The 25149-nt window shown below is 48.7% G+C and overlaps 1 protein-coding gene across 1 annotated transcript; it reads left to right on the top strand.

The window, feature by feature from the left end:
• The first annotated feature begins 206 nt into the window (after nt 1-206).
• LOC102925649 (chymotrypsinogen B) lies at nt 207-5205 on the top strand. The gene is made up of 7 exons (XM_076571536.1): nt 207-343; nt 2853-2956; nt 3044-3123; nt 3228-3306; nt 3519-3699; nt 4440-4573; nt 4988-5205. The coding sequence occupies exons 1-7, from the start codon at nt 292-294 to the stop codon at nt 5147-5149; spliced, it is 792 nt and encodes a 263-aa protein (XP_076427651.1). The 5' UTR covers nt 207-291; the 3' UTR covers nt 5150-5205.
• The last annotated feature ends 19944 nt before the right edge of the window (nt 5206-25149 follow it).

Below are 25149 nucleotides of genomic sequence, written 5' to 3'. Positions count from 1 at the left end.
AGTCTTACCCACAGTGCCTTGGGGATGCTGGGCACCACCAAGGCTCATGGGTTTTGTTCCGTCAGGGCAGCTGTCCTTTTCCCATGGGCTGGGCATGGCAGGCTAAGAGCCAAGCTCCACTGTGATAAGCGGCTTGGCCCCCACTTCTGTCCAAGGTCTCTGGATGGCAGGGAGGGTGGCTCTCGGGCCTTCTGAGTTGGCGAGGGTCACAGGGACTGGGCGGAGCGTGGGGACCCTAGGGGACATAAAAGAGTCTCAGACTAGGCAAGGTTCACTTCCCTGACCAGCACCATGGCATTCCTTTGGCTCTTGTCCTGCTTTGCCCTTGTGGGGGCCACCTTTGGTAAGTGCTGGGGCTCAGGTCCCATCAGAGGGAAGGGACCATAAGGGGGGGTGTTCTGAAAGAGCTGATCCTCCACCTTTCCTGCTTGAACCAGGACCAGGACACTGAAACCTCAGTGAGGACTTCCGGGGCCCTCTTACCCTGCTTCAGGAGCAGAAAGACAAAGCAGGGCCCAGCAGTGGGCTGTAGATCCAGATGTGGCTGAGGTGGGGGTGCTGTGGCCCAGCAGGAGTCAGCTGCCCTTCTGGGGGTTTTAGTTACCATGCTGGCAAAAGCTGAGCATTTTGTTTTCTTTCTCTTGTTTGTTCTTTTTGTATTGCTGTTTGAGACAGGGTCTCACTCTGTAGGCCAGGTTGACCTAGAATTTGCTATGCAGCCCAGGCTGGTTCAAACTTAGAGTGATCCTTTTGATTTTTCGTCCCAAGTACTTGGGTTAAAGAAAATGCCAGCCACCACATCCACCTTAACATTTTGCTCCTCATTTATAAAACAAAGAAAATAACTAGTGAAAACAAAAAGGGAGAGATTAGCCAGAGGGGGTGGTGTGTCCTGTGGTCCCAGACTCAGGAAATGATGCTTCCTGCTGAGACAGGGTCTTATGGAGTCCTTCCTGCCTCCATCTCCCAAGTGCCTGATCACAGGCATGCCCTATTGCACTCAGATTCAGAAGACTCTCTATGCCTCCCATTGGTTTTGTTTTTGTTTTTTAATTGCTGTTGCTTATTTTGTTCTGAAATACCATCTCACCCTGTTGTTCAGTCTGCGAACTCCTGGGCTCAAGCAATTCTCCTGCCTCAGCCTTCAGAGCAGCTGTGACTATAGGCATTTGCTACTACATCATCCTACTTTTTTTCTTCATGTGGGTGTCAGGGATCTGAACTGAGGTCATCATGCAAAGGTGAATGCTCTTATCCACTGAGCCATCTCCTCAGCCTCAGTAGTCCCAGCTGTACTGGAAATCTGTAGACAATACTGGCCTCAAACTCACAGAGATCCCCCTGCCTCTGCCTCCCAAGTGCTGGGATTAAAGGTGTATGCCACCACCACCAGACCAAATACTTCTTTATAAATAATAACCCAGATTCAGCCAGGCTTCCCTTTCTTCCCTCCCACACTCTACTCTGAGTCAGTTTTCTTCAGGCTTATACAAACACACTACATATTTATACATCCATAAGCAAATATCCTTAAATTACATAAACAGTATCTGACTCTGTCAGTTTTATAACATGCTCTTTTTCCACTCAGAATGTGGTAGATCAACCCGTGTTGCCATAGAGACCAACTCACACACTTAACTATACTGTGTTGTGAGAATACATGACTCTTAGTTCTCATGCTTTGGGCCATTATAAAAATGGATTATTGAAACTTTGGAGGGTAGATCAGTCATCATCAGAGGGCCTTATCCATTTTCTTGTCTCTGTGCACAAGACAGAGAGATGCTGGCCCTTGAGGAGTCAGAGGACTCCAGAAGTGGAGAAGCTGGTCACAGGGTCACACTGCTCCAATGTACAGACAAACTGTGAAGCCCCTGTGAAGATGTGCTGGCCACTGTAGCAAGTGTGTCCTGAATGCCCAAGATGCCTGACGGCTCCCTCTGCCTGTCTCCCTCTTCTGTGACCTGTTCTGTCATCGTGTAGAATCAAGTCCCCTTCCAGCCCTCTTAAATTGAGACAGCGTCTTACTATGTATCCCTGGCTGGTCTTGAACTCATATCTCCCTGAAGATCTCCTGAGTGTGGGTATCAGAAGAGTACACCAACACACCTGTACAAGGGCTAATTTTCTTTAAAAATTGAGGAACTGAGGTGGGCATGGCGGCGTGCCTCTTTAATCCAAGTACTGGGGAGGCAGAGGCTGGTGATCTCTGAGTTCAAACCCAGCCTGGTCTACAGAGGAACTTCCAGAACAGCCAGGACTACACAGAGAAACCTTGTCTCAAAAAACAAAACAAAACAAACAAACAAACAAACAAACCAAAACAAAAAAATTAAAGAACCAAATTTCACATGATGAATAGTTACCGAAATAGGCAGGTTCCCCAGAATGGCCAGCCTGGAGGTTGAGGTAGACAGGCTACTGGTCCAGTCTGTTTTCTAGTCTGTTTTTTTTTTTTTTTTTTTTTTTTTTAAGATTTATTTATTTATTAAGTATACAGTGTTCTGCTTGCATGACAGAAGAGGGAGCTGGATCTCATTACAGATGGTTGTGAGCCACCATGTGGGTGCTGGGAATTGAACTCAGGACCTCTGGAAGAACAGCCAGTGCTCTTAACCTCTGAGCCATCTGTCCAGGCCCCTTCTGTTCCTTTCTTGTGATAAGCCTGGGTAGGGCAGCTGTGCCTCTTTTCTTTCCTGGGAGGATAACTGGGTCAGGAGGCTGTATGTGTGGGGCCCCTTAGCCAAGATGTTAGAGGGGAGCCAGATGTTTCCAGGGGAGATGGCTTGGTCTCAGTGGATCTGAGTTGGCTGAGGAGTTCTACATCATGACCATCCCTCTCCCCCAAGGCTGTGGGGTCCCTGCCATCCAACCTGTGCTGACGGGCCTGTCCAGGATCGTCAATGGAGAGGATGCTGTCCCTGGCTCCTGGCCCTGGCAGGTGTCCCTGCAGGTGAGAGGGGGATTCTGGGCACATGAAGGCACATTCTGGGGTGATGCCCAGGTGGGAGGCACTGACCTTCCTCTTCCTCTTCCCCAGGACAAAACTGGCTTTCACTTCTGCGGGGGCTCCCTCATCAGTGAAGACTGGGTGGTCACTGCTGCCCACTGCGGGGTCTCGTGAGTCCCAGACTATCTTGGGGTTCTGCTTCCAGCTTTATTTGGAGTTGGGGAGGGGACCAGACCCATTCTTCATCTTGACCCATATGTGTCTTGACGCCTAGGACATCTGATGTGGTGGTGGCCGGCGAGTTTGACCAGGGCTCCGATGAGGAGAACGTCCAGGTTCTGAAGATCGCCAAGGTGCGTAGGCTGCTGTGTGGGTGAAGCCCACAGCCCACAAGCTGGGGGGTGGGGGCAAGGCCAGGAGGGAAAGCCCCTGGCTGCCTGAAGGACAGGGGGGCACAGCGGGCTGGGGCTGGCCTTAGAATTCTTTCTGTTCTCTTCTGATGTCCCCTGGCACTCAGCAGAGCCCAGCTCCTCCTAGGTCTCAGCTAAGCTTCTGGTCCCCACAGGTTTTCAAGAACCCCAAGTTCAACATGTTCACTGTGCGCAACGACATCACCCTGCTGAAGCTGGCCACTCCTGCCCAGTTCTCCGACACTGTGTCCGCCGTGTGTCTGCCCAGTGCCGACGATGACTTCCCCGTGGGGACAGTGTGTGCCACCACAGGCTGGGGCAAGACCAAGTACAACGGTGAGTGTGCTGTGGCCCTGTCCCGCAGAGGCTGTGCCCAGGGTCAGGCTGCCTGGCAGCAGGTCCTCCAGGTGTGACCCCATGGTGTCTGTCTTCCTTCCTCCCTCCCTCCCTCCCTCCCTCCCTCCCCCCTCCCTCCCTCCTTCCTTTGTCTAAATTTCAACATTAATACATTTTCCATTTCTTAATTTAAAATTTGTGAATTAAAGCTGGACATGGCAGCAGACTTTAATCCCAGCTCTTGGGAGGCAGGGGCAGGAAGATCCTGTGAGTTCCAGGCAGCCAGAGCTACATAATGAGACACTGTCTGGAAATAAAAAAATATTAACTAGCAATCTATAAAGTTAACAATTAGTATGTGTCAGTTAAGGCTTAAGATTTAAAACTCACCCAGCACAAACAATGGATTGCTGATAAGATGGGGAAGGAAGCCCCAGCCCGGCAGGAGGTACTGTCCTCTCTGGCCCTAGACTGACTGTGAGTCCCATCCTGGGTCTCTGAGACTCCAGCAGGATGGGGGCCATGCTCTCTTGAAATCTTCCGTACCTGCTTCCCATGGCCACATGCTAGGGCTGGGCCCGGGCAGGGCACGAACAATCTGACATCCGCGCCTGAGGCCCAGCCCCGCCTGTGGTGGAACCTGACAGCAGCTGCCCCCCAGATGCTTGGAAGGCCCAGTGGTGATCTCCAGGCTGCTGGTGGACTTGGGGACCCTGACCCCATGCCCTCTGTCCCTGCAGCCCTCAAGACTCCTGACAAGCTGCAGCAGGCCGCCCTGCCCATTGTGTCCACCGCCGAATGCAAGGAGTTCTGGGGATCCAAGATCACCGACGTGATGATCTGCGCAGGCGCCAGTGGTGTCTCCTCCTGCATGGTACAGCCTCCACCCACCCTCTCCCAGACCTGCCTCCCCTGCTCAGGCTGTGGAGAGCACAGGCCCACAGTGGCCTGGTTCCCACTGCCCTCTGCCCTTCTCTCCTGAACCTCATGCCTTCCAGTGCCCAGAAAAGGATGGGCTGATGCCAACAGACACCCCTGGGAGGCACCTCTGCCCAGACTGGTGCTGCACCGCCCACAGGGTACCCACTCTTGCCACCAGCTCAGTGAGCTGTATGTGCCTCCTACTCTCAGAGGGAGGCTAGATGTGTAGGTCCTTCCCGGAGGACCTGAGCAGAGCTGGGTCTGTCACTGAACCCCGAGGACTTCCCTACACTCTCCCTCGCACCCCCCCCCCCCCGAGGTCCAGGTGTCCTTGTCAGGTTTGAAGACAAGTCCTTTGTCTCTGCAGGGTGACTCCGGTGGCCCTCTGGTCTGCCAGAAGGATGGAGCCTGGACCCTGGCAGGCATTGTGTCCTGGGGCAGTGGCGTCTGCTCTACATCCACTCCTGCTGTGTATTCCCGGGTCACAGCCCTCATGCCCTGGGTTCAGCAGATCTTGGAAGCCAACTGAATCCGTGCTTCTTGCCTCCCCCTCCAAGCACCTGCAATAAAATCGTCTAATTAGAACACTGACTCTCTGTGTGTCTTTGTGGTCCAGGGACATGAGACTGGAATTACCCCTGTCTCCCACTGAGGAGACATCACTGGTCCTTTGCTAGGTTACACACACCCTGTTGGCCCCTCCTTCTTCCTGGCTCCTCCATTCTTAGAACTCCACCCGAGGTCAGAACTCAGGCTACTTTTACTGGAACCAGCTAGACCCCCAGTGTTCTCTGGAAGGCAGTCGTCCTTGGCCAGACTCTATCATCCACAGTCCTGGGGGATCAGTCACCTTAGAGCCGTGACAGCCTCACAGTGAACCTCGTGCTGGAGACTCTTTCTGCCTTTAGGCCCCTGCTCCTCACTGCTCAAGAATACACATCCTCACAGCACCCTTCCTTTTCAGACTCCATCCCTGCATCTTCCCCGGACTCGATGTGAGCTCCTGGCCCTGGATGTTAACTACCATCCTGTCAGATTCCTTCCTTCCTTCCTTCCTTCCTTCCTTCCTTCCTTCCTTCCTTCCTTCCTTCCTTCCTTCCTTCCTTCCTTCCTTCCTTTCATCCTTTCCTCCTTCTGCCTTGGCTGTCCTGGAACTCACTCTGTGGACCAGGCTGGCTTCGAACTCAGAGATCCACCTGTGTCTGCCTCCTTAGTGCTGGGATTTTAAAGGCATGTGCCACCACTCCTGACTCCCATATTGTCACTTCATGGTCCACATAGTATTTCCTACCTTTGGGGAGTTTAGAGCCCGGATCCCCCTGGCTTTGGTCTCTTTGTCAGGTTGCAGATGGAGCAGCCCCGCCCTGGGTCAGGACTGCTGTGTCTCCTCTTCTGAGGGTGCCTGACCTCATTAACAATGCAATGCCTTTACTGGAGACTTACAAACTGGTGTCTCGATCTTACCATTTCATTCTCATTTATTCTTCACGAGAGATGCTCCCCTCTCTGTCACTAAGGCCCTGTGGTACCGTTCACACAGAACACACTGGGTAAACAGTTACTCCTTTACTAATTTTTAGTCATCTTTTCTTTGCCAATTATAGAAGTTACCACGCTCATTTAATGGCTGCATGTGTGTGCATTCGTGGGCATGCGGAAATCAGGGGACGATTTGCTGGGGTTGGTTCTCTCCTTCTATCATGTGGGACCTGGGAATGGAACTCAGGTCATCAGAGTGGGCAGAGAGTGAGTCAATGGCCCATCTCTCTGCCCACTTTATATATGTGTGTGTATATATATAATCTATAATAATTACATGTACTTAATATTTCGATTCTGTGTTATGTGTATGGGTCTTTCGCTTGTATGTCTGTGCATTATGTGCATGCATGTCCGCAGAGGCCAGATGAGAGTGTCAGATCCCCTGGAGTTACAGACAGTTATGAGCTGCCATGTGAGTGCTGGGAACTGAACTTGGAAAGAGCAGCCAGTGCTCTTAACTGCCGGGTCATCTCTCCAGCCCAATCTCCCGCATCAGTGACCAGTTAGAGATTGCATGTGTGCCTTTAGACAAGCTGAGGCTTTTGACCCATTCTCATAATTCCTGAACCTTAAATATTCCCACCTTGGCCAGTGGGAGGGAGCATCTTCAGTGGGTACTTTGGATACTTTGATACAGTCTTTCCTTGCTATATGACATGATACCAACCTCCCATCTTGGATTAAACAAAACAAAATAGGAGTCACTTCATAGTCCTCCTATTTTGCTGCTGTGGGATGGTCTGTATGTCAAGTTGCTCTGATTGGTCAATAAATAAAACACTGATTGGCCAGTGGCTAGGCAGGAAGTATAGGCGAGACTAACAGAGAGGAGAAAAGAAAGAACAGGAAGGCAGAAGGGGTCACTGCCAGCTGCCACCAGGACAAGCAGAATGTAAAGGTGCTGGTAAGCCACGAGCCACGTGGCAGGTATAGATTTATGGAAAAGGATTAATTTAAGCTATAAGAACAGTTAGCAAGAAGCCTGCCACGGCCATAGAGTTTGTAAGCAATATAAGTCTCTGTGTTTACTTGGTTGGGTCTGAGCGGCTGTGGGACTGGCGGGTGACAGAGATTTGTCCTGACTGTGGGCAAGGCAGGAAAACTCTAGCTACACCCAGCTATTTTTGAAGTTGTAATCCCCCTGCCTTTTGCCTCCCAAGTGCTGGGGGGTTACAGGTGTGAGCCAGTACACACAGCCTTTTATTTTAATTTTCAGTAGTCACTCATAATTTTGGTTTATTCTTTTTTTTTTTTTTTTTTTTTGGTTTTTCGAGACAGGGTTTCTCTGTGTTGCTTTGCGCCTTTCCTGGAACTCACTTTGGAGACCAGGCTGGCCTCGAACTCACAGAGATCCGCCTGCCTCTGCCTCCCAAGTGCTGGGATTAAAGGCGTGCGCCACCACCGCCCAGCTCTGGTTTATTCTTTATTTTTAAGACAAGGTTTCTCTGTAGACCAGGCTGGCCTCGAACTCACAGAGATTTGCCTGTCTCTGCTTCCCAAGTGCTGGGATTGAAGACGTGTGCTACCATTCGCAATACAAGTCACTCATAATTTTGAAGGATGTTTTTTGCCTTAGTGTGTTTTCAAGAATGTGCTTCTCTTCCCCCTGGTTTCCCTTATTTCTTGAGTGGTCTGTGTGGGGGACCAGCTCCCACTTTTTCCCCAGGTTACTCTTGATGGGGGAGAAGTGAGAAATATTTAGATAGAAGGATAGAGTGGAGAGAGACAGATAGAAACACAGGATAGCTCGGGAGGGCCTGGATCCTTATCCATCGGTCCCTCCTGTCTCTTCTAAAGGGATTTTTGTAGGAATGCCAAGGGGTGAAGCAAAGACCTCCTCCTAGTACAGCCAAGTGTAGACCCTTCCAAACACCTGGTAACCACACATAGTCAAGCAATCCTCTAAGGCAGCTCTCCTGGGTAAAGCAAGCTCCGATCTCACTAGGAACCTTAGTGGGCCTCCACAGGTCAGACATCCCAGGGCAAAGATAACAGAGGCAACCCAAGCATCCATCAGCAGAGTCAACCTGAGCATTCATTAGAGCTAAGACTATAGGCAACCTGAGGCCAGGTCACTCTTTGCCAGGAAAGGATCCGGACCTGGTTGATCTGTTGCACAGTTAAATCTGCCTATCTATCTTTCGGCCTTCTCCTGATGGTCTTCTATCTACCTGTCTGTCTGTACTGGGAACTGAACCTAAGGCCGGCCGCCTGCTGGGTGAGCACTCTCCTACTGAGCTCTGTCCTCAGCCCTCCCTGTACTTGTTTTGCTGTTTTGTTTTTTGAAGACATGGTCTCTCTTACTATGTAGTTCTGACTAGCCGGGAACTCACTGTGCAGACCAGCCTGGTCTACAAAGAGAGTTCCAGGACAGCCAGGACTGTTACAGAGAAACCCTGTCTCAAAAACCAAAAAAACAAACAAACAACAACAATAAAAACCCCCAGAATTTAAAACATCCAAAAAGTTACTAGCTTTTAAAACTCTGTTTCAGAAATGTTCTCAGCCATTCTCTTTCCAAATGCTATGTGTGCTGTCTGCCCGGTGACTCTGTGGCCCTCTGCTGCCTTAGGACTCTACTTACACATATTATAACGAGCTAAATTTTGGCCACTAGGGACATTTTATCCTTGTGTCTGGAACCCATAAATGCTATTTTTAAAAATGGTCTATTTTGTTGTTTGTTTTTGAGACAGAGTCTTGGATGTATCCCAAATTGCCTTCAAACTTTCTATGTAGCTGAGGGTGACTGTGGTAGTTTGAATGTAATTGGCCCCCATAATCTCACAGGGAGTGGCACTATTAGGGGGTGTGGCTTTGTTGGAGTGGGCATGGCCTTGTTGGAGGAAATGTATCACTGTGGGGGCGGGCTTTGAGGTTTCCTATGCTCAGGATACCACCCAGTGTCTCAGTTGACTTCCTGTTGCCTGCAAGATGTAGGACTCTCAGCTACTCCTCCAGCATCACATCTGCCTGCAGGCCACCATGTCCCACCATGATGATAATGGACTGAACCTCTGAAACTGTAATTGAGCCCCCCCAATTAAATGTTTTCTTTGTAAGAGTTGCCATGGTCATGGTCTTTCTTCATAACAATATTTTGAAACCCTAACTAAAACAAAGGCCCTGAATTTAAATATATATTTTATGAATTTAAATATATATGTTATCTATGGAAGTGAGGAGACCAGGGGCAAGTGAGCATGGGTACTAGTGGAGACCAGAAGAGGGCCTCAAATCCCCCAGAACTGGAGTTCTAGGCAGTGGTTAGCCGTTGGATGTGGGTGCTGGGAACCAAACTCAATTCCTCTGCAAGGGCAGCAAGCAGTCTGTACCTCTGAGTCGCCTCTTCAGCCTGACCTTGAACATCTGCTTCACCTGCCTTCCCAGGACAGGCTTGTACCACGATGCTGGATGTATGTGGCACTAGGGATGGAGCCCAGGGCTTCATGGGTATTAGGCAAACACTACCAACTGAGCTACCATCCGGTCCCCAGGTTTGACGACACGCAGCTGTGACTACATCACAGATCTTGGCATGAGTCCTAAATCCAACCACAGGCTCCTGAGAGGAGCTGAGAGACACCCGGAGACGAGTCCTGACAGAGGAGCAGAGGCTGCTGTGATGCTCTGCCGGACAAAAGGCGGCTGAGGGGGTAAGCATGGAAGACACTGCCTCCCTCGGGCCTCTGACACCGTGATCTCAGTGCGGTGAACTCCGCGATGAACTTCCAGCCTCCAGCATGGTGAGAGGACTGCCCCCCCCCCTCAGACTGTACTTTTTCTTTATCTATCCAACCTAAACCCATCCATTGTGTCCTTAGCTTTAGTTTTATAGTTTTCCACATCAAGGTGTCTTTCTTTTTTTTCTGTGAAAACATATTGTATTTTTTATTTTTATGTGTGTGACTCTGTGTATTTTTTTTTTTTTTTTTTTTTTTTTTTTTTTTTTTTTGGTTGTTGTTGTTTGTTTTTCGAGACAGGGTTTCTCTGTGTAGCTTTGCGCCTTTCCTGGAACTCACTCTGTAGCCCAGGCTGGCCTCAAACTCACAGAGATCCGCCTGGCTCTGCCTCCCGAGTGCTGGGATTAAAGGCGTGCGCCACCACCGCCCGGCATCTGTGTATTTTTTAAACTTTCTTTTTTATTTATTCTTTGTGTCTTTCACATCACACATCTCCATCCTATTCATTTCTCTGTCCCTTTGCAAGCTCCCCCTCAAAATAAAATAAAATTAAAATTTAAGAAGAAAGCAAAACAAGAAAAATCAATCTCATCATGGATGCTGTAATATGACACAGTGATAAACCCTTTTATCCATGTGTCTTTATTTGCAAGTATTTGTTGCAGAGTCCTTGGTCTGGTTCGAGGCCTCTGGTCTCTGCTGCACACCGATGCTGGGCCCTGGCTGGGACTCCTTTTGGATACCCTGCTGTTGCCCTGTGTCGTGGAGAGTCTGCAGCTTTGGGCCTGCGGAACTGTCCATGTCAGGGTTTCTGTTTGAGTCTTTTCAAGGCTGGAGGATGGCTCAGTGGTTAAAGCACTTGCCTTTCAAGTATGAGGACTGCATTCTGGATCTCCAGAACCCACATAAATGTCAGGTGTCGGAGGGGGCCCACCTGTACTTCCAGTCTTGGAAAGCAGACAGGAGCCCTAGAGTAAGCTGTGCCCAGGCTGGTCTCAACGGCCTGGGCTCTGACATCCTTCTGCCTAGGTTTGACGGAGAGACCCTGCCTCAACGAACAAGGTGGGAGAAGAATGATGGAATAGAATTTCCAACATCATCTGTGGGCCTCCACATGTCCATACACACATGCACATATGCATGCTCACGCATGTATACACACACACACACACACACACACACACACACACACACACGGAAAAGGGGAAAACATGAAAACATGTTATCTCTTCATGCCTTGTAGATATTTCTCTTGAGAGTTTGGACATCTGGTGCTACCTCATTGAGTCAAGCTAGTTTTTTCTGTTTGTTTGTTTTTTTCTCTTTGTTTTTTTTTTTCAAGACAGGGTTTCTCTGTGTAGTTTTGGTGCCTGGAACTCACTTTGTAGACCAGGCTGGCCTCAAACTCACAGAGATCCACCTGGCTCTGCCTCCCGAGTGCTGGATTAAAGGTGTGCGCCACCACCGCCCGGCTAGTTTTGTTTTGTTTGTAGAGTTTTTAAAGGTTTTATTTTATGTCCATGAGTACATTGCCTGCATGTATACCTGGTGCCCCCAGAAAACAGAAGAATCAGATTCCTTGGAACTTGAGTTACAGATGGTTGTGAGCTGCCATGTGGGTGCTGGGAGTCGAACCCAGGTCCTCTAGAGGAACAGCCAGTGGTCTTAACCACCGAGCTGTTTTTCTGGACCTTTCTTTTCTCTCTTGAGACACACACTCATGTGTCCCAGGCTAGTCTCGAACTGCCCGTGTAGCTGAGGATGCCCCTCAACTTCTGGTTCTCCTGCCTCCACTTCCCCAGTGCTGTGAACACAGGTGTGAGCTACCTCACCTGGCTCTGAATATGATACAATCTGCGGCATTCTTTATGAGGCCTCTTTACCATGTTAAGGAAGTTTTCTCCCGGTCTTACTTTTCTGAGTGCCTTTGATAATGAAATGAAGTTGAATTTTGTCCAAGGCCCTTTCTGCATCAACTGAGATGGTCATGTGATCTCTTCCTTCATTTTCTTGACATGGTACATTACACTGACTGATTTTCTCATGTCAAACCACTCTCTGCCCACTTGGGACAAATCCCACGTGCTCATGGTAGAGCATCCTTTTAATCCGCTATTGGATTCACTCGGGTAGTGTTTTCATCTATACCCCGAGGAACATTTGCTCTGTAGTTGCCCTTTCTTGTGATAGAATATCGCTTTCCCAAGTCATTGATGAACGCCCAGCTAATGGGATGGTGAGGACTAAACCTCATATTCTACCAACTGTGCTTCATCTCTCTGTGTGTGTGTGTGTGTGCGTGTGTGTGTGTGTGTGTGTGTGTGTGTGTGTGTGTGTGTGAGTGTGTGTGACAAGGACGCTTTTCTGGTGTTATCCTCCGTCACTCTCCACCTCATTTTGTTTGAGACATGACCTCTCGCTGAACTGAAGCTTGCTGTTTCTGATAGGGTGACTGGCCAGCAAGCTCCCGGGAGCCCCGTCCCCCAAAGCTGGGATTCCAGGCACATACAGTCACACCTGACTTGTGCTTGGGTCCTGAAGATTTGCACTTGAGTCCTCTTGCTTTCACAGCAAGCCTCTTAGCACTGAGCAATCTCCCCACTCCTGCGCAGCCCCCCCCCCCTGCCCCGTGCACTTTTTGATGGAGAACAAAGCTCACAACTCAGAAGTGTGCAGTTTGACGGGTTCTCCTAACATGGGCACACACTCACAGCACCAGGAGCCCCAGAGCTGCCCTATCAACCCCCTCCTCCCAGCCTGTGGCAGACACTGTTGGACTTTCACACCACAGCTGCGACCCTCCAGCCTGACGCTGTCTCCCGTGACCGAGGACACAGCGCCAGAGCATCCGCCAGCTCAAATCTGTGGTTTTGATTTTGAGATGGGATCTCACTGGGTTGCCCAGGCTGGTCTCAGCCTCCTAGTCACTTGTCCTTCTGCCTCAGGCCCTGAAAACTGGACCTGCAGGTTTACAGGATGCCAGCCCCTCTTCTCCTCTGGGTCAGATTTCTGCACTCTGAGGATTTAGCTCCATTGTTTCTTCAGATGGATAGTTATATCCCGTTTGATTTTATGTATGCTTCCTGGACTAGATACTGCATTTGTCCTGGTTATCTTTCACATCACACGTCTTTGAGTTTTTTTGTTTCTCTTTCCTGCTTCTGAGAATGTTCCTTAACCTGACCTAATTTACTAATTTCTTTGATGCATTGGTTTTATTTATTTATTTCTTTATTTTTAATGTATATAGTGCTCTGTCTGCATGTGTCCTTGTAGACCAGAAGAGGGCACTAGATCTCGTTATGGGTGATTGTAAGACACCATGTGGTTGCTGGGAACTGAATTCAGGATCTCTGGAAGGGCAGTCAGTGCTCTTAACCTCTGAGCCATCTCTCCAGCCCTGGTTTTATTATTAAGCTCATCTATGCTGTTACTACAATCACAGCAGATTGTTTTTGTTGTTTGTTTGTTTGTTTTCCGAGACAGGGTTTCTCTGTGTAGCCCTGCCTGTCCTGGAACTCACTCTGTAGACCAGGCTGGCCTCTAACAGAGATCCGCCTGCCTCTGCCTCCTGAGTGCTGGGATTAAAGCTATGCACCACCGCCCGGCTTGTTTGTCTGTTTTGAGACAAAATTTCACTCTGTAATTTAGGCCCTGAAACTCACTATGGAATCACTTCTGTATTCAAATTTATGGCAATCCTCCTGCTTCAGCCTTCTGAGTGCTAGGATTACAGGGCTGAGCTACTTACCATTCCCTTGTCAATAACTCTAGTTTGGATACCATTTCTACTGGATTCTTTAATTTTTTTTTTTTTTTTTTTTTTTTTGGTTTTTCAAGACAGGGTTTCTCTGTGTAGTTCTGCGCCTTTCCTGGAACTCACTTTGTAGACCAGGCTGGCCTCCAACTCACAGAGATTTGCCTGGCTCTGCCTCCTGAGTGCAGGGATTAAAGGCGGCGGCCACTGCCGCCGCCGCCGCCGCCGCCGCCGCCGCCGCCGCCGCCGCCGCCGCCGCCGCCACCACCACCACCACCCAGCTCTTTATTTTTTTTTATTTGATATTGCTAACATCTTCTTTTGTTTACTGTGTTTATTTTGCTTGTTTTGAATCTTGTCCACATGCCCTGATGTTCCTGTTTCTAATGGAATCTGTAATCACAATGAGTGGGTTTTCTTTTTGAGTATTTTCTTTTCTTGTTACTTTATTCTACTAGTGCTGAGAGAAGAAATCAAAGTCCCAAGATCACACAGAGAGAGTGAGGTGAGTCCTTTGAAAAGCCCCACACCCCAGAACACCAGGGAAATACTTCCCCTCCCCCAAGGATGTCTCTGAGTGGCATCTAGAGAAGACTGGGAGGGGTGGGATGGGAACAAGGAGATCTTCCCGTCATCCTTGGCCCCTCACTTGCGCCTGACCCCTGCACCCCGAGGAATGGAGGAGCTGCTGCAGGCAGGCCTGGGCTGGCACCTCTTGCCCACAGTGGCAGAGTGGGGGAAAACAGCAGGTTCTGGCCCTTCCTGTTTCATCCTCCCACAGCCTCCTCAGCCTCTGCCCCTGGCCTCAGCTGGGACTCCTGCTCCCGGTCCATCTCTGCTTCCTCTCGGTTTTCTCTGTGTCTCCCCTGGTCATTCTGGGTGAGTCAGCCATAGCATAGCCACACTAGCCTGGCCTGTTGGTGGGCATGGGGCTGGGCTCCTTTCTATATTTCTCATGGTTCTTCATAGTATTTTTTTCTCTGCCTTGTAGAATACTGGATGTTCTGATGGTATGGAGTTGAGGCTAAGGCTGCCAGGACAACTGAATTATTAAGGACGTGATTGGGGTGGAATTTGTGCAAAGAAGTCAAAAGGAGAAAGGCTAAGAAGAAGAGCAAAACTGAAAATAGGGAACTTCAAAGATTGCCACCAGGCCAGGGCACACCCTTAATCCCAACACTCAGGAAGCAAACGGCTCTCTGTGAGTTCAAGGCCAGTCTGCTCTATATACAGACTTCTAGACTAATCATGAGCTGTGATAGTGAGTTCCTGTCTCAAAACCATGATTAATTAATTAGTTAAGATCCAGGACCAGGAGGTAGGAGATGCAGCTCAGTGGTGGGGTGCCTGTGTTGTGCCCGTGTCTTGAGACCCCCAAGCAAGACCACCACAGAGCCAATATCCAATGCACGTACAAAGGGGTTTATTAAAATAAGCAAGCCCAGACTTGGTCTGCATCCAACACACTGGCTAGCCAAGTGAAGGAGGATGGCCCTGAGCTCTCAGAGTGAAGGGGTTTTTGTTTGTTACTTTCTTTTTGGTTTTTCGAGACAGGGTTTCTCTGTGTAGCCCTGCCTGTCCAGGATCTCGCTCTGTAGCCCAGGCTGGCCTTGAACTCACAGAGATCCACCTGCCTCTGCCTCCCCAGTGCTGAGATGACTATTATAGTGTCTCATGACTACCACTGCCTGACGAGTGAAGGGTTTTTAAAGGGAAAAACCGCAAGTTAGGGGGTACCAGCCTTTGCATTTCAGGGTCATACTTCAGTTAACAGGAACATTCAGCCGAGAGAAGAACTACAGAAGACAAAGTACATTTGGAGACTCTCCCAGTACCATTGGAGACTTTGATGGATTAAGCCTCTGTTTTAGCTTCATAACTATTTCTGGGCCAGCAACCTACCCACACTGGGACAGGGGTGGGGTGGGGGGATCTCCTTGGCCAGAGTCTTAGCTGGGTGTCTGTGTCTCTGGAACTTGGTTCTGCTTCTATCTCAGTGCTGTTAGGAAAAACGGAGTTTGTCTTGCTTTCTCACCTGCCTAGCATGTGTGAGGTCCTGGCTGAGTTCTAGTCCCAACAAAACAGAGAAATTTAATGCCCTTTAGCCTCAGGCTGAGGCTGGGGAGATAGCTCAGCAGTTAAGAGAATTTATTGTTCTTGCAGAGGACCTGAGTCCAGATCCTAGCACCCACATTGGGTGGCTCCCAGCTGCCTGTAACTTCAGCTCCAAGGGACAGGACGCCCTCTTCTGGTTTCTCCAGCACCTACACTCACATACACATACTCACCTACACACATATACACTTTTTTTTTTTTCTCAAGACAGGGTTTTTCTGTGTAGTTTTGGTGTCTGTCCTGGATCTCCCTCTGTAGACCAGGATGGCCTCAAACTCAAAGAGATCTGCCTGCCTTTGCCACCCGAGTGCTGGGACTAAAGGCATGCGCTACCACCGCCTGGCACGTACACTTTAAAAAAACTTCAACAGATGTAGTGGTGCATGCCTTTAATGCCAGCACTGGGTAGGCAGAGTCAGGTGGATCTCTGTGAGTTTGAGGCCAGCCTGGTCTACAGAGTGAGTTCCAGGACAGCCAGGGCTATATAGTATAACCTTGTCACAAACAAGCAAACAAAAAGGAGTTCAATCTTTTTTATTTATTTATTTATTTATTTATTTATTTATTTTTGGTTTTTCAAGATAGGGTCTCTCTGTGTAACAGTCCTTGGCTGGCCTTGAACTCACAGAGATCCGCCTGCCTCTGCCTCCCAAGTGCTGAGATTAAAGGTGTGCACCACCACCGCCCGGCCGAAGGAGTCTTAAAAATATATATTTTATTTAAAAAAGTCCCAGCAGCTCTATAGAGGAGAGTTCTTGGACCCAAGAGTGAAGGACACATATCTTGTTCGAGAGCTTCTTATATACAAATAAATGTGAGGTGTAATTAATATAAAAACAGAACGGCAAACACAAACCCAGGTCCATTTTCCTCCTGCCAAGTCCCAATGTGCCTCTGGCGAGTCTGAACTCAGCAGTTCTGAGATAGCGTTGCCACCTGGTGGTCAGTGTGAAAATTGCACAGCCATTTTCTAACCCAGCTCTGTGCCTTACCAAAAAGAAATAGATAAATTAATTTTAATAATGTATTTATTCCAATATATTCAAGTATTATCATTTAACATTAAACAATTTTCATTTTATTTTTAAAATTATGACTATTATAGTGTCTCATGAGAATTTACATTTACATCTCTATATGCTAAATTTTCTTTCCTTCCTTCCTTCCTTCCTTCCTTCCTTCCTTCCTTCCTTCCTTCCTTCCTTCCTTCTTTCTTTCTTTCTTTCTTTCTTTCTTTCTTTCTTTCTTTCTTTCTTTTGTTTTTCGAGACAAGATTTCTCGGTGTAACAGTCCTGGCTGTTCCAGAACACATTCTATAGATCAGGTTGGCCTTGAACTCACAGAGATCTGCCTGTGTCTGCCTCGAAAGTTCTGGGAGGTGCATGCCACCTCCATCTGGCTTTACATGCTAAATTTTCATCAAATACACTTGTTATATATTTAAATATTAAAATATTTACAATCAAAAGGCAGATTCAAGCTGGGTGTGGGTCTCATGTGTGCAATCCCAGCACTAGAGAAACTGAGGCAGAGAGGACTGCCTTGAGTTCAAGGGTAGCCCGGGGCTGGAGACGGCTCAGCACACTGCTTTCACCACAGCGGGTTCAATTCCCTTGAGCACGCCCATGGAGACTCACGACTGTAACTCTGGCTCCAGGAGATGTGATGCCCTCTTCTGAACTCCAGATCAGCCGAGGCTGTGCAATGCGTCCCAACCTAGCTTGAGCTACACCGTGAAACTGTCTCAAAACAAGAAAGAAAAAAAAAGGGAAAGAAAAACCAGGTTCATATACCCAAATTAATCCAAATATACTTAACAACCAGGGGGCAAAAAACTACAAGTACTGGATGTGGTGGTGCACACCTTTAATCCAGCATTTGGGAGGCAGAGGCAGGTGGATTTCTATGAGTTTGAGGCCAACCTGGTCTAAATAGTAAGTTCCAGGACAGCCAGGGCTATAGAGAGAGACCCTCTCTCAAAAAACCAACCAGAAAAGGAACCAATCAGGGGCTGCTCTGACTGACGTGCCCATGTCGAGTCTGCCCACGTTAGACAGGCTCTGCTCCCTGTGTCTCTCTCCTGAGTGATCTTGCTTTTTACCAGCTGAGCTCCATGCCGCCGCCAGCAGGCGCGGCTCAGCCATACAGCACCTGTACCCGTGCTCACGGTGGCTGCTGCACACGGCTGCTCCCCTCCGGGACTCCAGGATGCAGGCTTAGCTGCATTTTTGTGGCAGAGAGCCTTCAGCTGGCCGTTGTATTTGGGAACACACTCAGCTGAAGGGCCTGGTCTTGGGTGGGATCCCACCTCCTTTCTGCTCATCCAGCTTCCGGTGATCGGTCCGTACAGAGTTTAAAGTCCCGGGTCTCTCAGCTTCTCAGACTCAACCGCGGACAATACCGAAGCCTGTCTAGTTTCTCTTTGCCTGTCTCGGCTTCGGCTTCCACCCTCTCTCTCCCTCCCACCCTCCCTCCCTTTTCCAGTTTGGAGCTTCAGACTGCCCTGGTATGATTCCTGAGTGTCTCAGGCTGCTTCCTTTGAAATTCCAACTGTGGTTGTGAGTCTCTGGAGCGGACTACACAAAGATGGTAAGATGGGCTCGTGAGCTTGGCTGACTCCAGAAACCCTCGCTGTTTGTGGGGGACGCGTTGGTAGCCCAAACACAAGGTAGCAGTGAGCTCATCAGCGCTCCCATTGCTGAACCACGATAGGTTTTTATTTTGTTTGCTTTGTTTTTTGAGATGGGGGTCTCTGCCATAGGACGTTCTCAGAACGGCTTCCTGCCTCAGCCTCCAGAGTGCTAGGGTTACAGACTCTGGTCCTATGCCCCGTGAGGATAGCACTCTGGTGGATTAGAACTCATTAGCAGGTTCTAAGTATCAGGAATTTGAGAAATATGGGGGACGGGGTAACTATGAGGGTGGTGAAATTGTGTGGTTGTTGCTAAAGACACAAAAAGGCTTTGGAAACGTCAAGAAGCTGAGCGTAATCAACAGACAATTTAAAATGACAAAATGATGCGTGAGGCTGGAGAGAAGGCTCAGAGAGATCCGCTGCTCTGGCAGAGGATCCAGGGTTCAGTTCCTGGCACCCACCTATCAACTTACAAACATCTGTAACTCCAGTTCCAGGGTATCCAACACCCTCTTCTGACCTCCAAGGGTACTTCATGCACATGGGCACAGATTTGCATGGAGTCAAAACACCATACACAAAAAAATTTAACAATTAAGGATGAAGTGTGAGGGCAGTTGAGAGGGTAGAGGTGCTTGCATGGGCCTGGTGAGCTGACTTTGATCTCAGGATTGCACTTGGTCACAGGAGAGCTGGTTCCTGGTCTGTCTTCTCCCCACAGGCTTGGATGGCTTACCATGCCCAAGATAGGGCCCAAGGCACATGCGATACACAGACTTCTGGGCTGATGCAGCCTGAAGCCTCAACCCTCAGGGTCCTTGAGTTCAGAGCGGTGAGAAGCGGGGCCCCTTTTCCCTCTCAGAGGCTACACTCACTTCTTCTCCAGACACCCAAGGCTCTGCATCTGTGTGCACCTAGTTCCAAGCTGTGCTGGTGTTTAGACCTAGAAGGAGGGCTGAGAGACTATGTCCCCAGGGAGCTGCAGGCTCTGACCAGTGTCAGGAGCAGCTGACTGAGCCTCGGCACTAGGACAGCGCCTGACACACAAGAGAGAGTTTATCCATTGGAGAATGCTATTCTAGGCCATGCCGTTTGACACTCAGGCCCCTAGGGGGTGGTGCAAACATGCTTCCAGATGGTTCCTTGAAGCACGGAAAAGGCAATGGAACACACTAGGCAAGGCAGAAACATTAGAATTATTGCCCATCATGGAAGAGGGGCTGGAGACTCTGAGGTGGACACATGTCCCATGGAAACGCCATGAAGGTGCATGCAGTCACCAAAGCACTAAGGGATTTGCTCATGAGAGGCGCCTCCGAGGCTAAGAGGCTCCTCAATAACTGTCGGTCACAGGGTGACGGTGAGAGCCGCTGCAGTCCAGGAAGTGGCTGCTACAGAGGGTACATGGGGCCCGAGCCAACGCACCGATGTGGGTAGTCACCATAAGCACCACGGCAGGAGAGGTGGGGTTATGGCGATGCTTGGAAGAGCCTGGCAATGCTATGGCAGGATGGACGGGGCCGTCATTAAGTCACAGTGAAGCAGAGGCCAGCGAGGTGCCGTGCAAGCTGGTGATCTGTTCTCGATCCTAGGAGCCCATGTAAAGTGGAGGAGAGAGCAGGCTCTACAGAGCTGTCCTCTGACCTCCACGTGTGCACCACGGCACACGCACACACACACACACACACCCACACCCACCCACACACCCACCCTCCCTCTCCCCACTAATAAAATATAATTTTAAAAGCATTGCTGTTGTTTTTGAGACAGGTGTGTGTGTGTGTGTGTGTGTGTGTGTGTGTGTGTGTGTGTGTGTGTGTGTGTAGTCCTGGCTGTCCTGGAACCCGCTCTGTAGGCCAGGCTGGCCTTGAACTCACAAAGACCCATCTGAGTTCATCAGAGTCACAAGCAGGAGGCACTAGGCCTCTCTCTTTCCTAGTTGACAGCCGACACCAGCTTGTCTCGAACTCAGAGTTGGAAAGTCATAGGCAGCCTGCTGCTGACCAAGAATAGAACTGAAAAACAGGGTAGCTGCCAGCTTCAAATTACTCACTAGATAAAGCTTTGCATCCTAAACCAATAGGATGGGTTTTGGGAGACTAAGTCCAGGCCTATGGGAAGAGAGGACAAACATTTCTAGAAATCAGGAGATTTAAAAAAACACCGTTTTGTACCAAATCAGCAGGCAGGCATCCCACACTGCAGGACAGTGTTAAAGTCAAATAAGGTAGAAGAGACCAATTAGATACTGATTTATTTAGATTTACTAAAGCACCGCTTGTACTTCCTGTTGCCAAGCATGACGTCACTTGCTACCTGGGACAGAATGACCTGGACAAACAATGATTTGTTGCCCTTAACAACCTGATCAGTCTCACTCGCTAGCTCACCCCACCTTATGGTTTTAAAATACAAATTGGATTGGACCCGATACCAGGCCTTTCAGAAGTTGTCCTGGCTTTGGTCAACTGGTGATCTCTCTCTTCCGCTCTCACTGATGTAAGATTCCAGAAAGATCCCAGCAACAGTGTATTAAAAACAGCTCTGCTTTCGACAGTCTCTGGGGTGTGTTATAGTGTCGAGGATCTTATTTCCCATAGAGCTACTCTTAAGAACACTTCATACTAAAAATGGACCATTAAAAATCTTTTTTAGGGGTTGGGGATTTAGCTCAGTGGTAGAGTGCCTGCCTAGCAAGCGCAAGGCCCTGGGTTCGGTCCTCAGCTCCAGAAAAAAAAATCTTTTTAAGCCAGGCAATAGTGGTGCACACTTTTGATCCCAGCACTTGGAAGGCAGAGGCAGATGGATCTCTGTGAGTTTAAGGCCAGCCTGGCCTACAGAGTGAGTTCCAGGACAGCCAGGGCTAAACACACACACACACACACACACACACACACACACACACACACACACACACACACCTGTCTCAAAAACAACAATACTTTTTAAATTATACGATGAATGCCTTTAATCCCATCCAGCAACTTGGGAGGCAGAAACAAGTGGATCTCTGTGAGTTCCAGGCCAGCCAGGCCAACACAGTGAGTTCCAGGCTAACCAGGGTTGCACAGCGAAACCCTGTATCTAAATAAAACAAGCAATAACAAAATGTGTGCTTGGGAAGCGGATGCGGAGAGAGGTATGGTGACTTCAAGGCTGGTCTCGACAACACTGTAAGACCTTGTAGCAACAGAAATCTGTGGCACCTCCCGTTTGTCTGCTTTGCTTCAACCAGACCTGGGCACTCCCTCCTCTATATGGCATAGGCAGTCAGTCTTCCCCGCTCCACTGCGATCTCCTGCCTATGAAGTCCACTCCAAACTAGAGGGTGGACACTATAAGGCAGGAACTGTTTCTTGTGGTGTCCTACAAAGTAATGGGCTTAATTAGGGCGGGTGCAAACCCACCACCACAGACGCAGCTGAGGCTCTTAGCAATGCTAGCTCTCCAGGCTCCCAGACCCTAGACTAGAAAATAATGGGGATGGGGATGGGCACTGCACCTCAAGTCGCATTTCAATTGTGTGTATGTATGTGTGCATGCACATGGGGTGCAGGTACCCACAGTGTCCACAAGGGGGATCAGGTCCCTTGGAGCTGGAGCTACATGTGATTGTGAGCTATGTGACATGGGAGCCGAGAACCAGACTCCTCTGTAAGAGCAGCGGATGTTCTTAACCACTGAGCCATCTCTCCAGCCCTGTCTGTCTTAAGCCTTTTTTTTTTTTTTTTTTTTTTTTTTTTTTTTTTTTTTTTTTTTGGTTTTTCGAGACAGGGTTTCTCTATGTAGCTTTGGAGCCTGTCCTGGAACTCACTCTGTAGACCAGGCTGCCCTCGAACTCACAGAGATCTGCCTGGCTCTGCCTCCAGAGTGCTGGGATTAAAGGAGTGTGCCACCGCCACTGCCCGGCTAGTCTTAAATCTTTTAGATGTGCCTGATGCATTCTCAGTTTGAATAAACCTTGGATAAAAACTGTTGCTCTTTTCTCTAGTGCATTGTTGTGCGGGTGTATCAGTTTCTGGGAGAGTGTTCCAGTCTCCAGTCCTGCTTGGGATTTGCTACCTGTGGTGTGCTCTCTTCCTGCTGAACTTTGTTATAGGCTTGTCTGTTCAAATGACCCCTCAGTCTGTCATCCTTCGGATCCCTCTATGTTGGACAACACTGTCTTCGAGTTTAAGATGAATCATGCCTTCCCAGCCGCTGGCTGTGTAGAATATTCTCATCCACTTACCTGATTTTCATCTTTATATGTAAAATGACTCTTGTTGTGTATATAGTTTGGCATTAAAAAAAAAACCATTTGATAATTTAATATGGTTCAATTAGGGATTTGTTTTTTTACTATATATGTGTGTATATATAATGTATATTAACATATAACATATAATTGTATATAATCATATATCCCATATGGTTGTTTGAATAGGTATGGCCCCATAGACTCGTGTGTTTGAATGCTTGGCCATATGGAGTGTCACTATTAGGTGATGTGGCCTTGTTGGAGGAAGTCACTGTGGAAATGCGCTCAAGCCATGCCCAGTGGGACAGACTTCTGATGCCTGCAGATCAAGATGTAGAACTTTTAGCTCCTTCTGCAGTAGCACACTGTCATGTCCTACCATGATGATAATGGACTAAACTTCTGAAACTGTAAACCAGCCCTAATTAAATGTTTTCCTTTATAGGAGTTGCCATGGTCATGGTGTCTCTTCACAGCAGTAGAATCCCCAACACTAAATATATTATGTGTGTGTGTGTGTGTATAATTTGTATATATTTAAAAATATATATATTTAAAACATATCTCTATATAATTTTTTTGAGATCTGTTTGCCTCTGCCTCCCAAGTGCTAAGATTAAAGGCATGTGCCACTACACCCAGCTTTATGAGGCACGTTTTTAAAGCTTGGACGGTGCTTTGACCTGAAGTGGGTTTGGCTGGAGTTATCTGGATACGGAAGGAGGCTACCCCCAGGGGTAAGCCAGGTTTGTCCAAGGAGGCAGGGGCTATGCAGGCAGCCCTGAGGAAAGACGGTCCAGATAGGCTGCCGAGTAACTGGATGGAGGGTTCTGCCCTCAAAAGCGAAGGGGTACTGAGAGTTTGCGTGAATGGGAAGACAAAAGCAAGCATGTAAAGATGCAAAGGTATGGGATGGGTCGGGACCATCAGGCCATGGACCATCTCATAAGATCCACTGGACTGCTGGGTTGTACAGAAGAGCCCAGCAGGCATCTTTAGAGAATGATGGGGTTCTTCAGGGCAGTGTGACAGGGTATGTAGAAATGGAAGTACCCCAGACTTTGGGCAAGAACTTAGCGAGCAGCCGGGCATGGTGGCGCATGCCTTTAATGTTGTAAGAGGGCCTTTGAGGCCCTAGACAGCCATTACAGGCCATTAAAGGATAGACCTGGTGTCAGAAATGTCACGAGAGACTTGAAGTTTCAGAAAGCCTCGGCTGTAGAAGCTTAGGCATGATGTCCCCAGGAAAGGAAAAGGCAGCAAGGTAGGACCAGAAAAATGAATGAAAAGGTATTTGATTAGCATAAGATCATCAGGCTAAGAGGAGTGTAAAGGGGGTTCCTTGGGGCTTGCCAGCAATACCAGTGAGGTAGTCTGGGGACTGGGCTAGACTGGGAAGGAGAGTCACTGTGGAAAAAGTCATTCCACCACTAAGGGATGTAATGCTGGCCCGTCACATCTGGAGTCACCTGAGGTTCATTCATAGAAATGGAGAGCTGTAATAGCCTCAAGGCCCCGTCAGTCTCAAGATCAGATGGGCCTCTTTCCTCACCCAGCTCCTTACAGAGAGGGACAAAGGCAGGTGACTTGTACTGCTTTGGGTTCGACCCGAGTGTGACATGGACGGATGGAGCTGGCCTGCACACAGTGAGGGACATTCTGGCTTCCTGCGCCTCCACTTTGCAGACCAGACATAGCCCCAGGAGAGGCCTGCAGCCCAGGCTTTGGGTGCTCCTAGCTGACAAGGATGACAGGGAAGAGTCCTCAGACCTAAGGCTGGCTTCGTCCAGACACTCGGCTTTCCTGGGATGGGTAGGGCACAGGAAGCAGCTGCAGCCATGTACAGGGCCCACCGTGCAGTTGGATCCTTTCTGATCTGAAAGGTCTCCTCTTGGATATTAAAGACTGTGAAAACCGAGTTTAAAAAGTGAGGAGAGCCTTGGGTCCTGAGTCTAGTTTAGGAAGCTTTTGTCTACTGTTTGGAGAGGGAGCTTGTTTGGTTTATAAAACATAGAGCTGGGACAGCTTATTCCTGACTCTTGGGATGCAGATTCATGTACTTGTGCATGGCTCTAACTAGCCTAGATTTTTTTTTTTATTATTATCCATTTTTTTAAAGATTTATTTATTTATTATATACACAGAAGAGGGAGCCAGATCTCGTTACAGATGGTTGTGAGCCACCATGTGGGTGCTGGGAATTGAACTCAGGACCTCTGGAAGAGCAATCAGTGCTCTTAACCTCTGAGCCATCTCTCCAGCCCCCACTAGCCTAGATTTAAGGAGTGTAGGCTTCTTGGAAACTCTCGATTGTCTGTAGTTATCCCATGTAATGAACAGGTTATCGTATAGTCTGAACAGGTCCCTCCCTCGTTGTTTCCTATGCCAGTGGCCAGACAGGACCAGTGTGGCTCTCTATATTAAACACAGTAATGGGGCCTGTCCTGTCCATAACTGGGTTACGAACATGAACTTCCTTAGCCCAGAACTGAAGACCATCGAACAGACATTTCCTTGTGTGTGCAGAAAGTGGTTACAAAGATATGTGTGTCTTGCC

The sequence above is a fragment of the Peromyscus maniculatus genome, chromosome 5, assembly GCF_049852395.1.
Source record: "Peromyscus maniculatus bairdii isolate BWxNUB_F1_BW_parent chromosome 5, HU_Pman_BW_mat_3.1, whole genome shotgun sequence".
In the NCBI taxonomy this organism is placed as follows: domain Eukaryota; kingdom Metazoa; phylum Chordata; class Mammalia; order Rodentia; family Cricetidae; genus Peromyscus; species Peromyscus maniculatus.
This window is presented reverse-complemented; position numbering and strand designations above follow the sequence as displayed.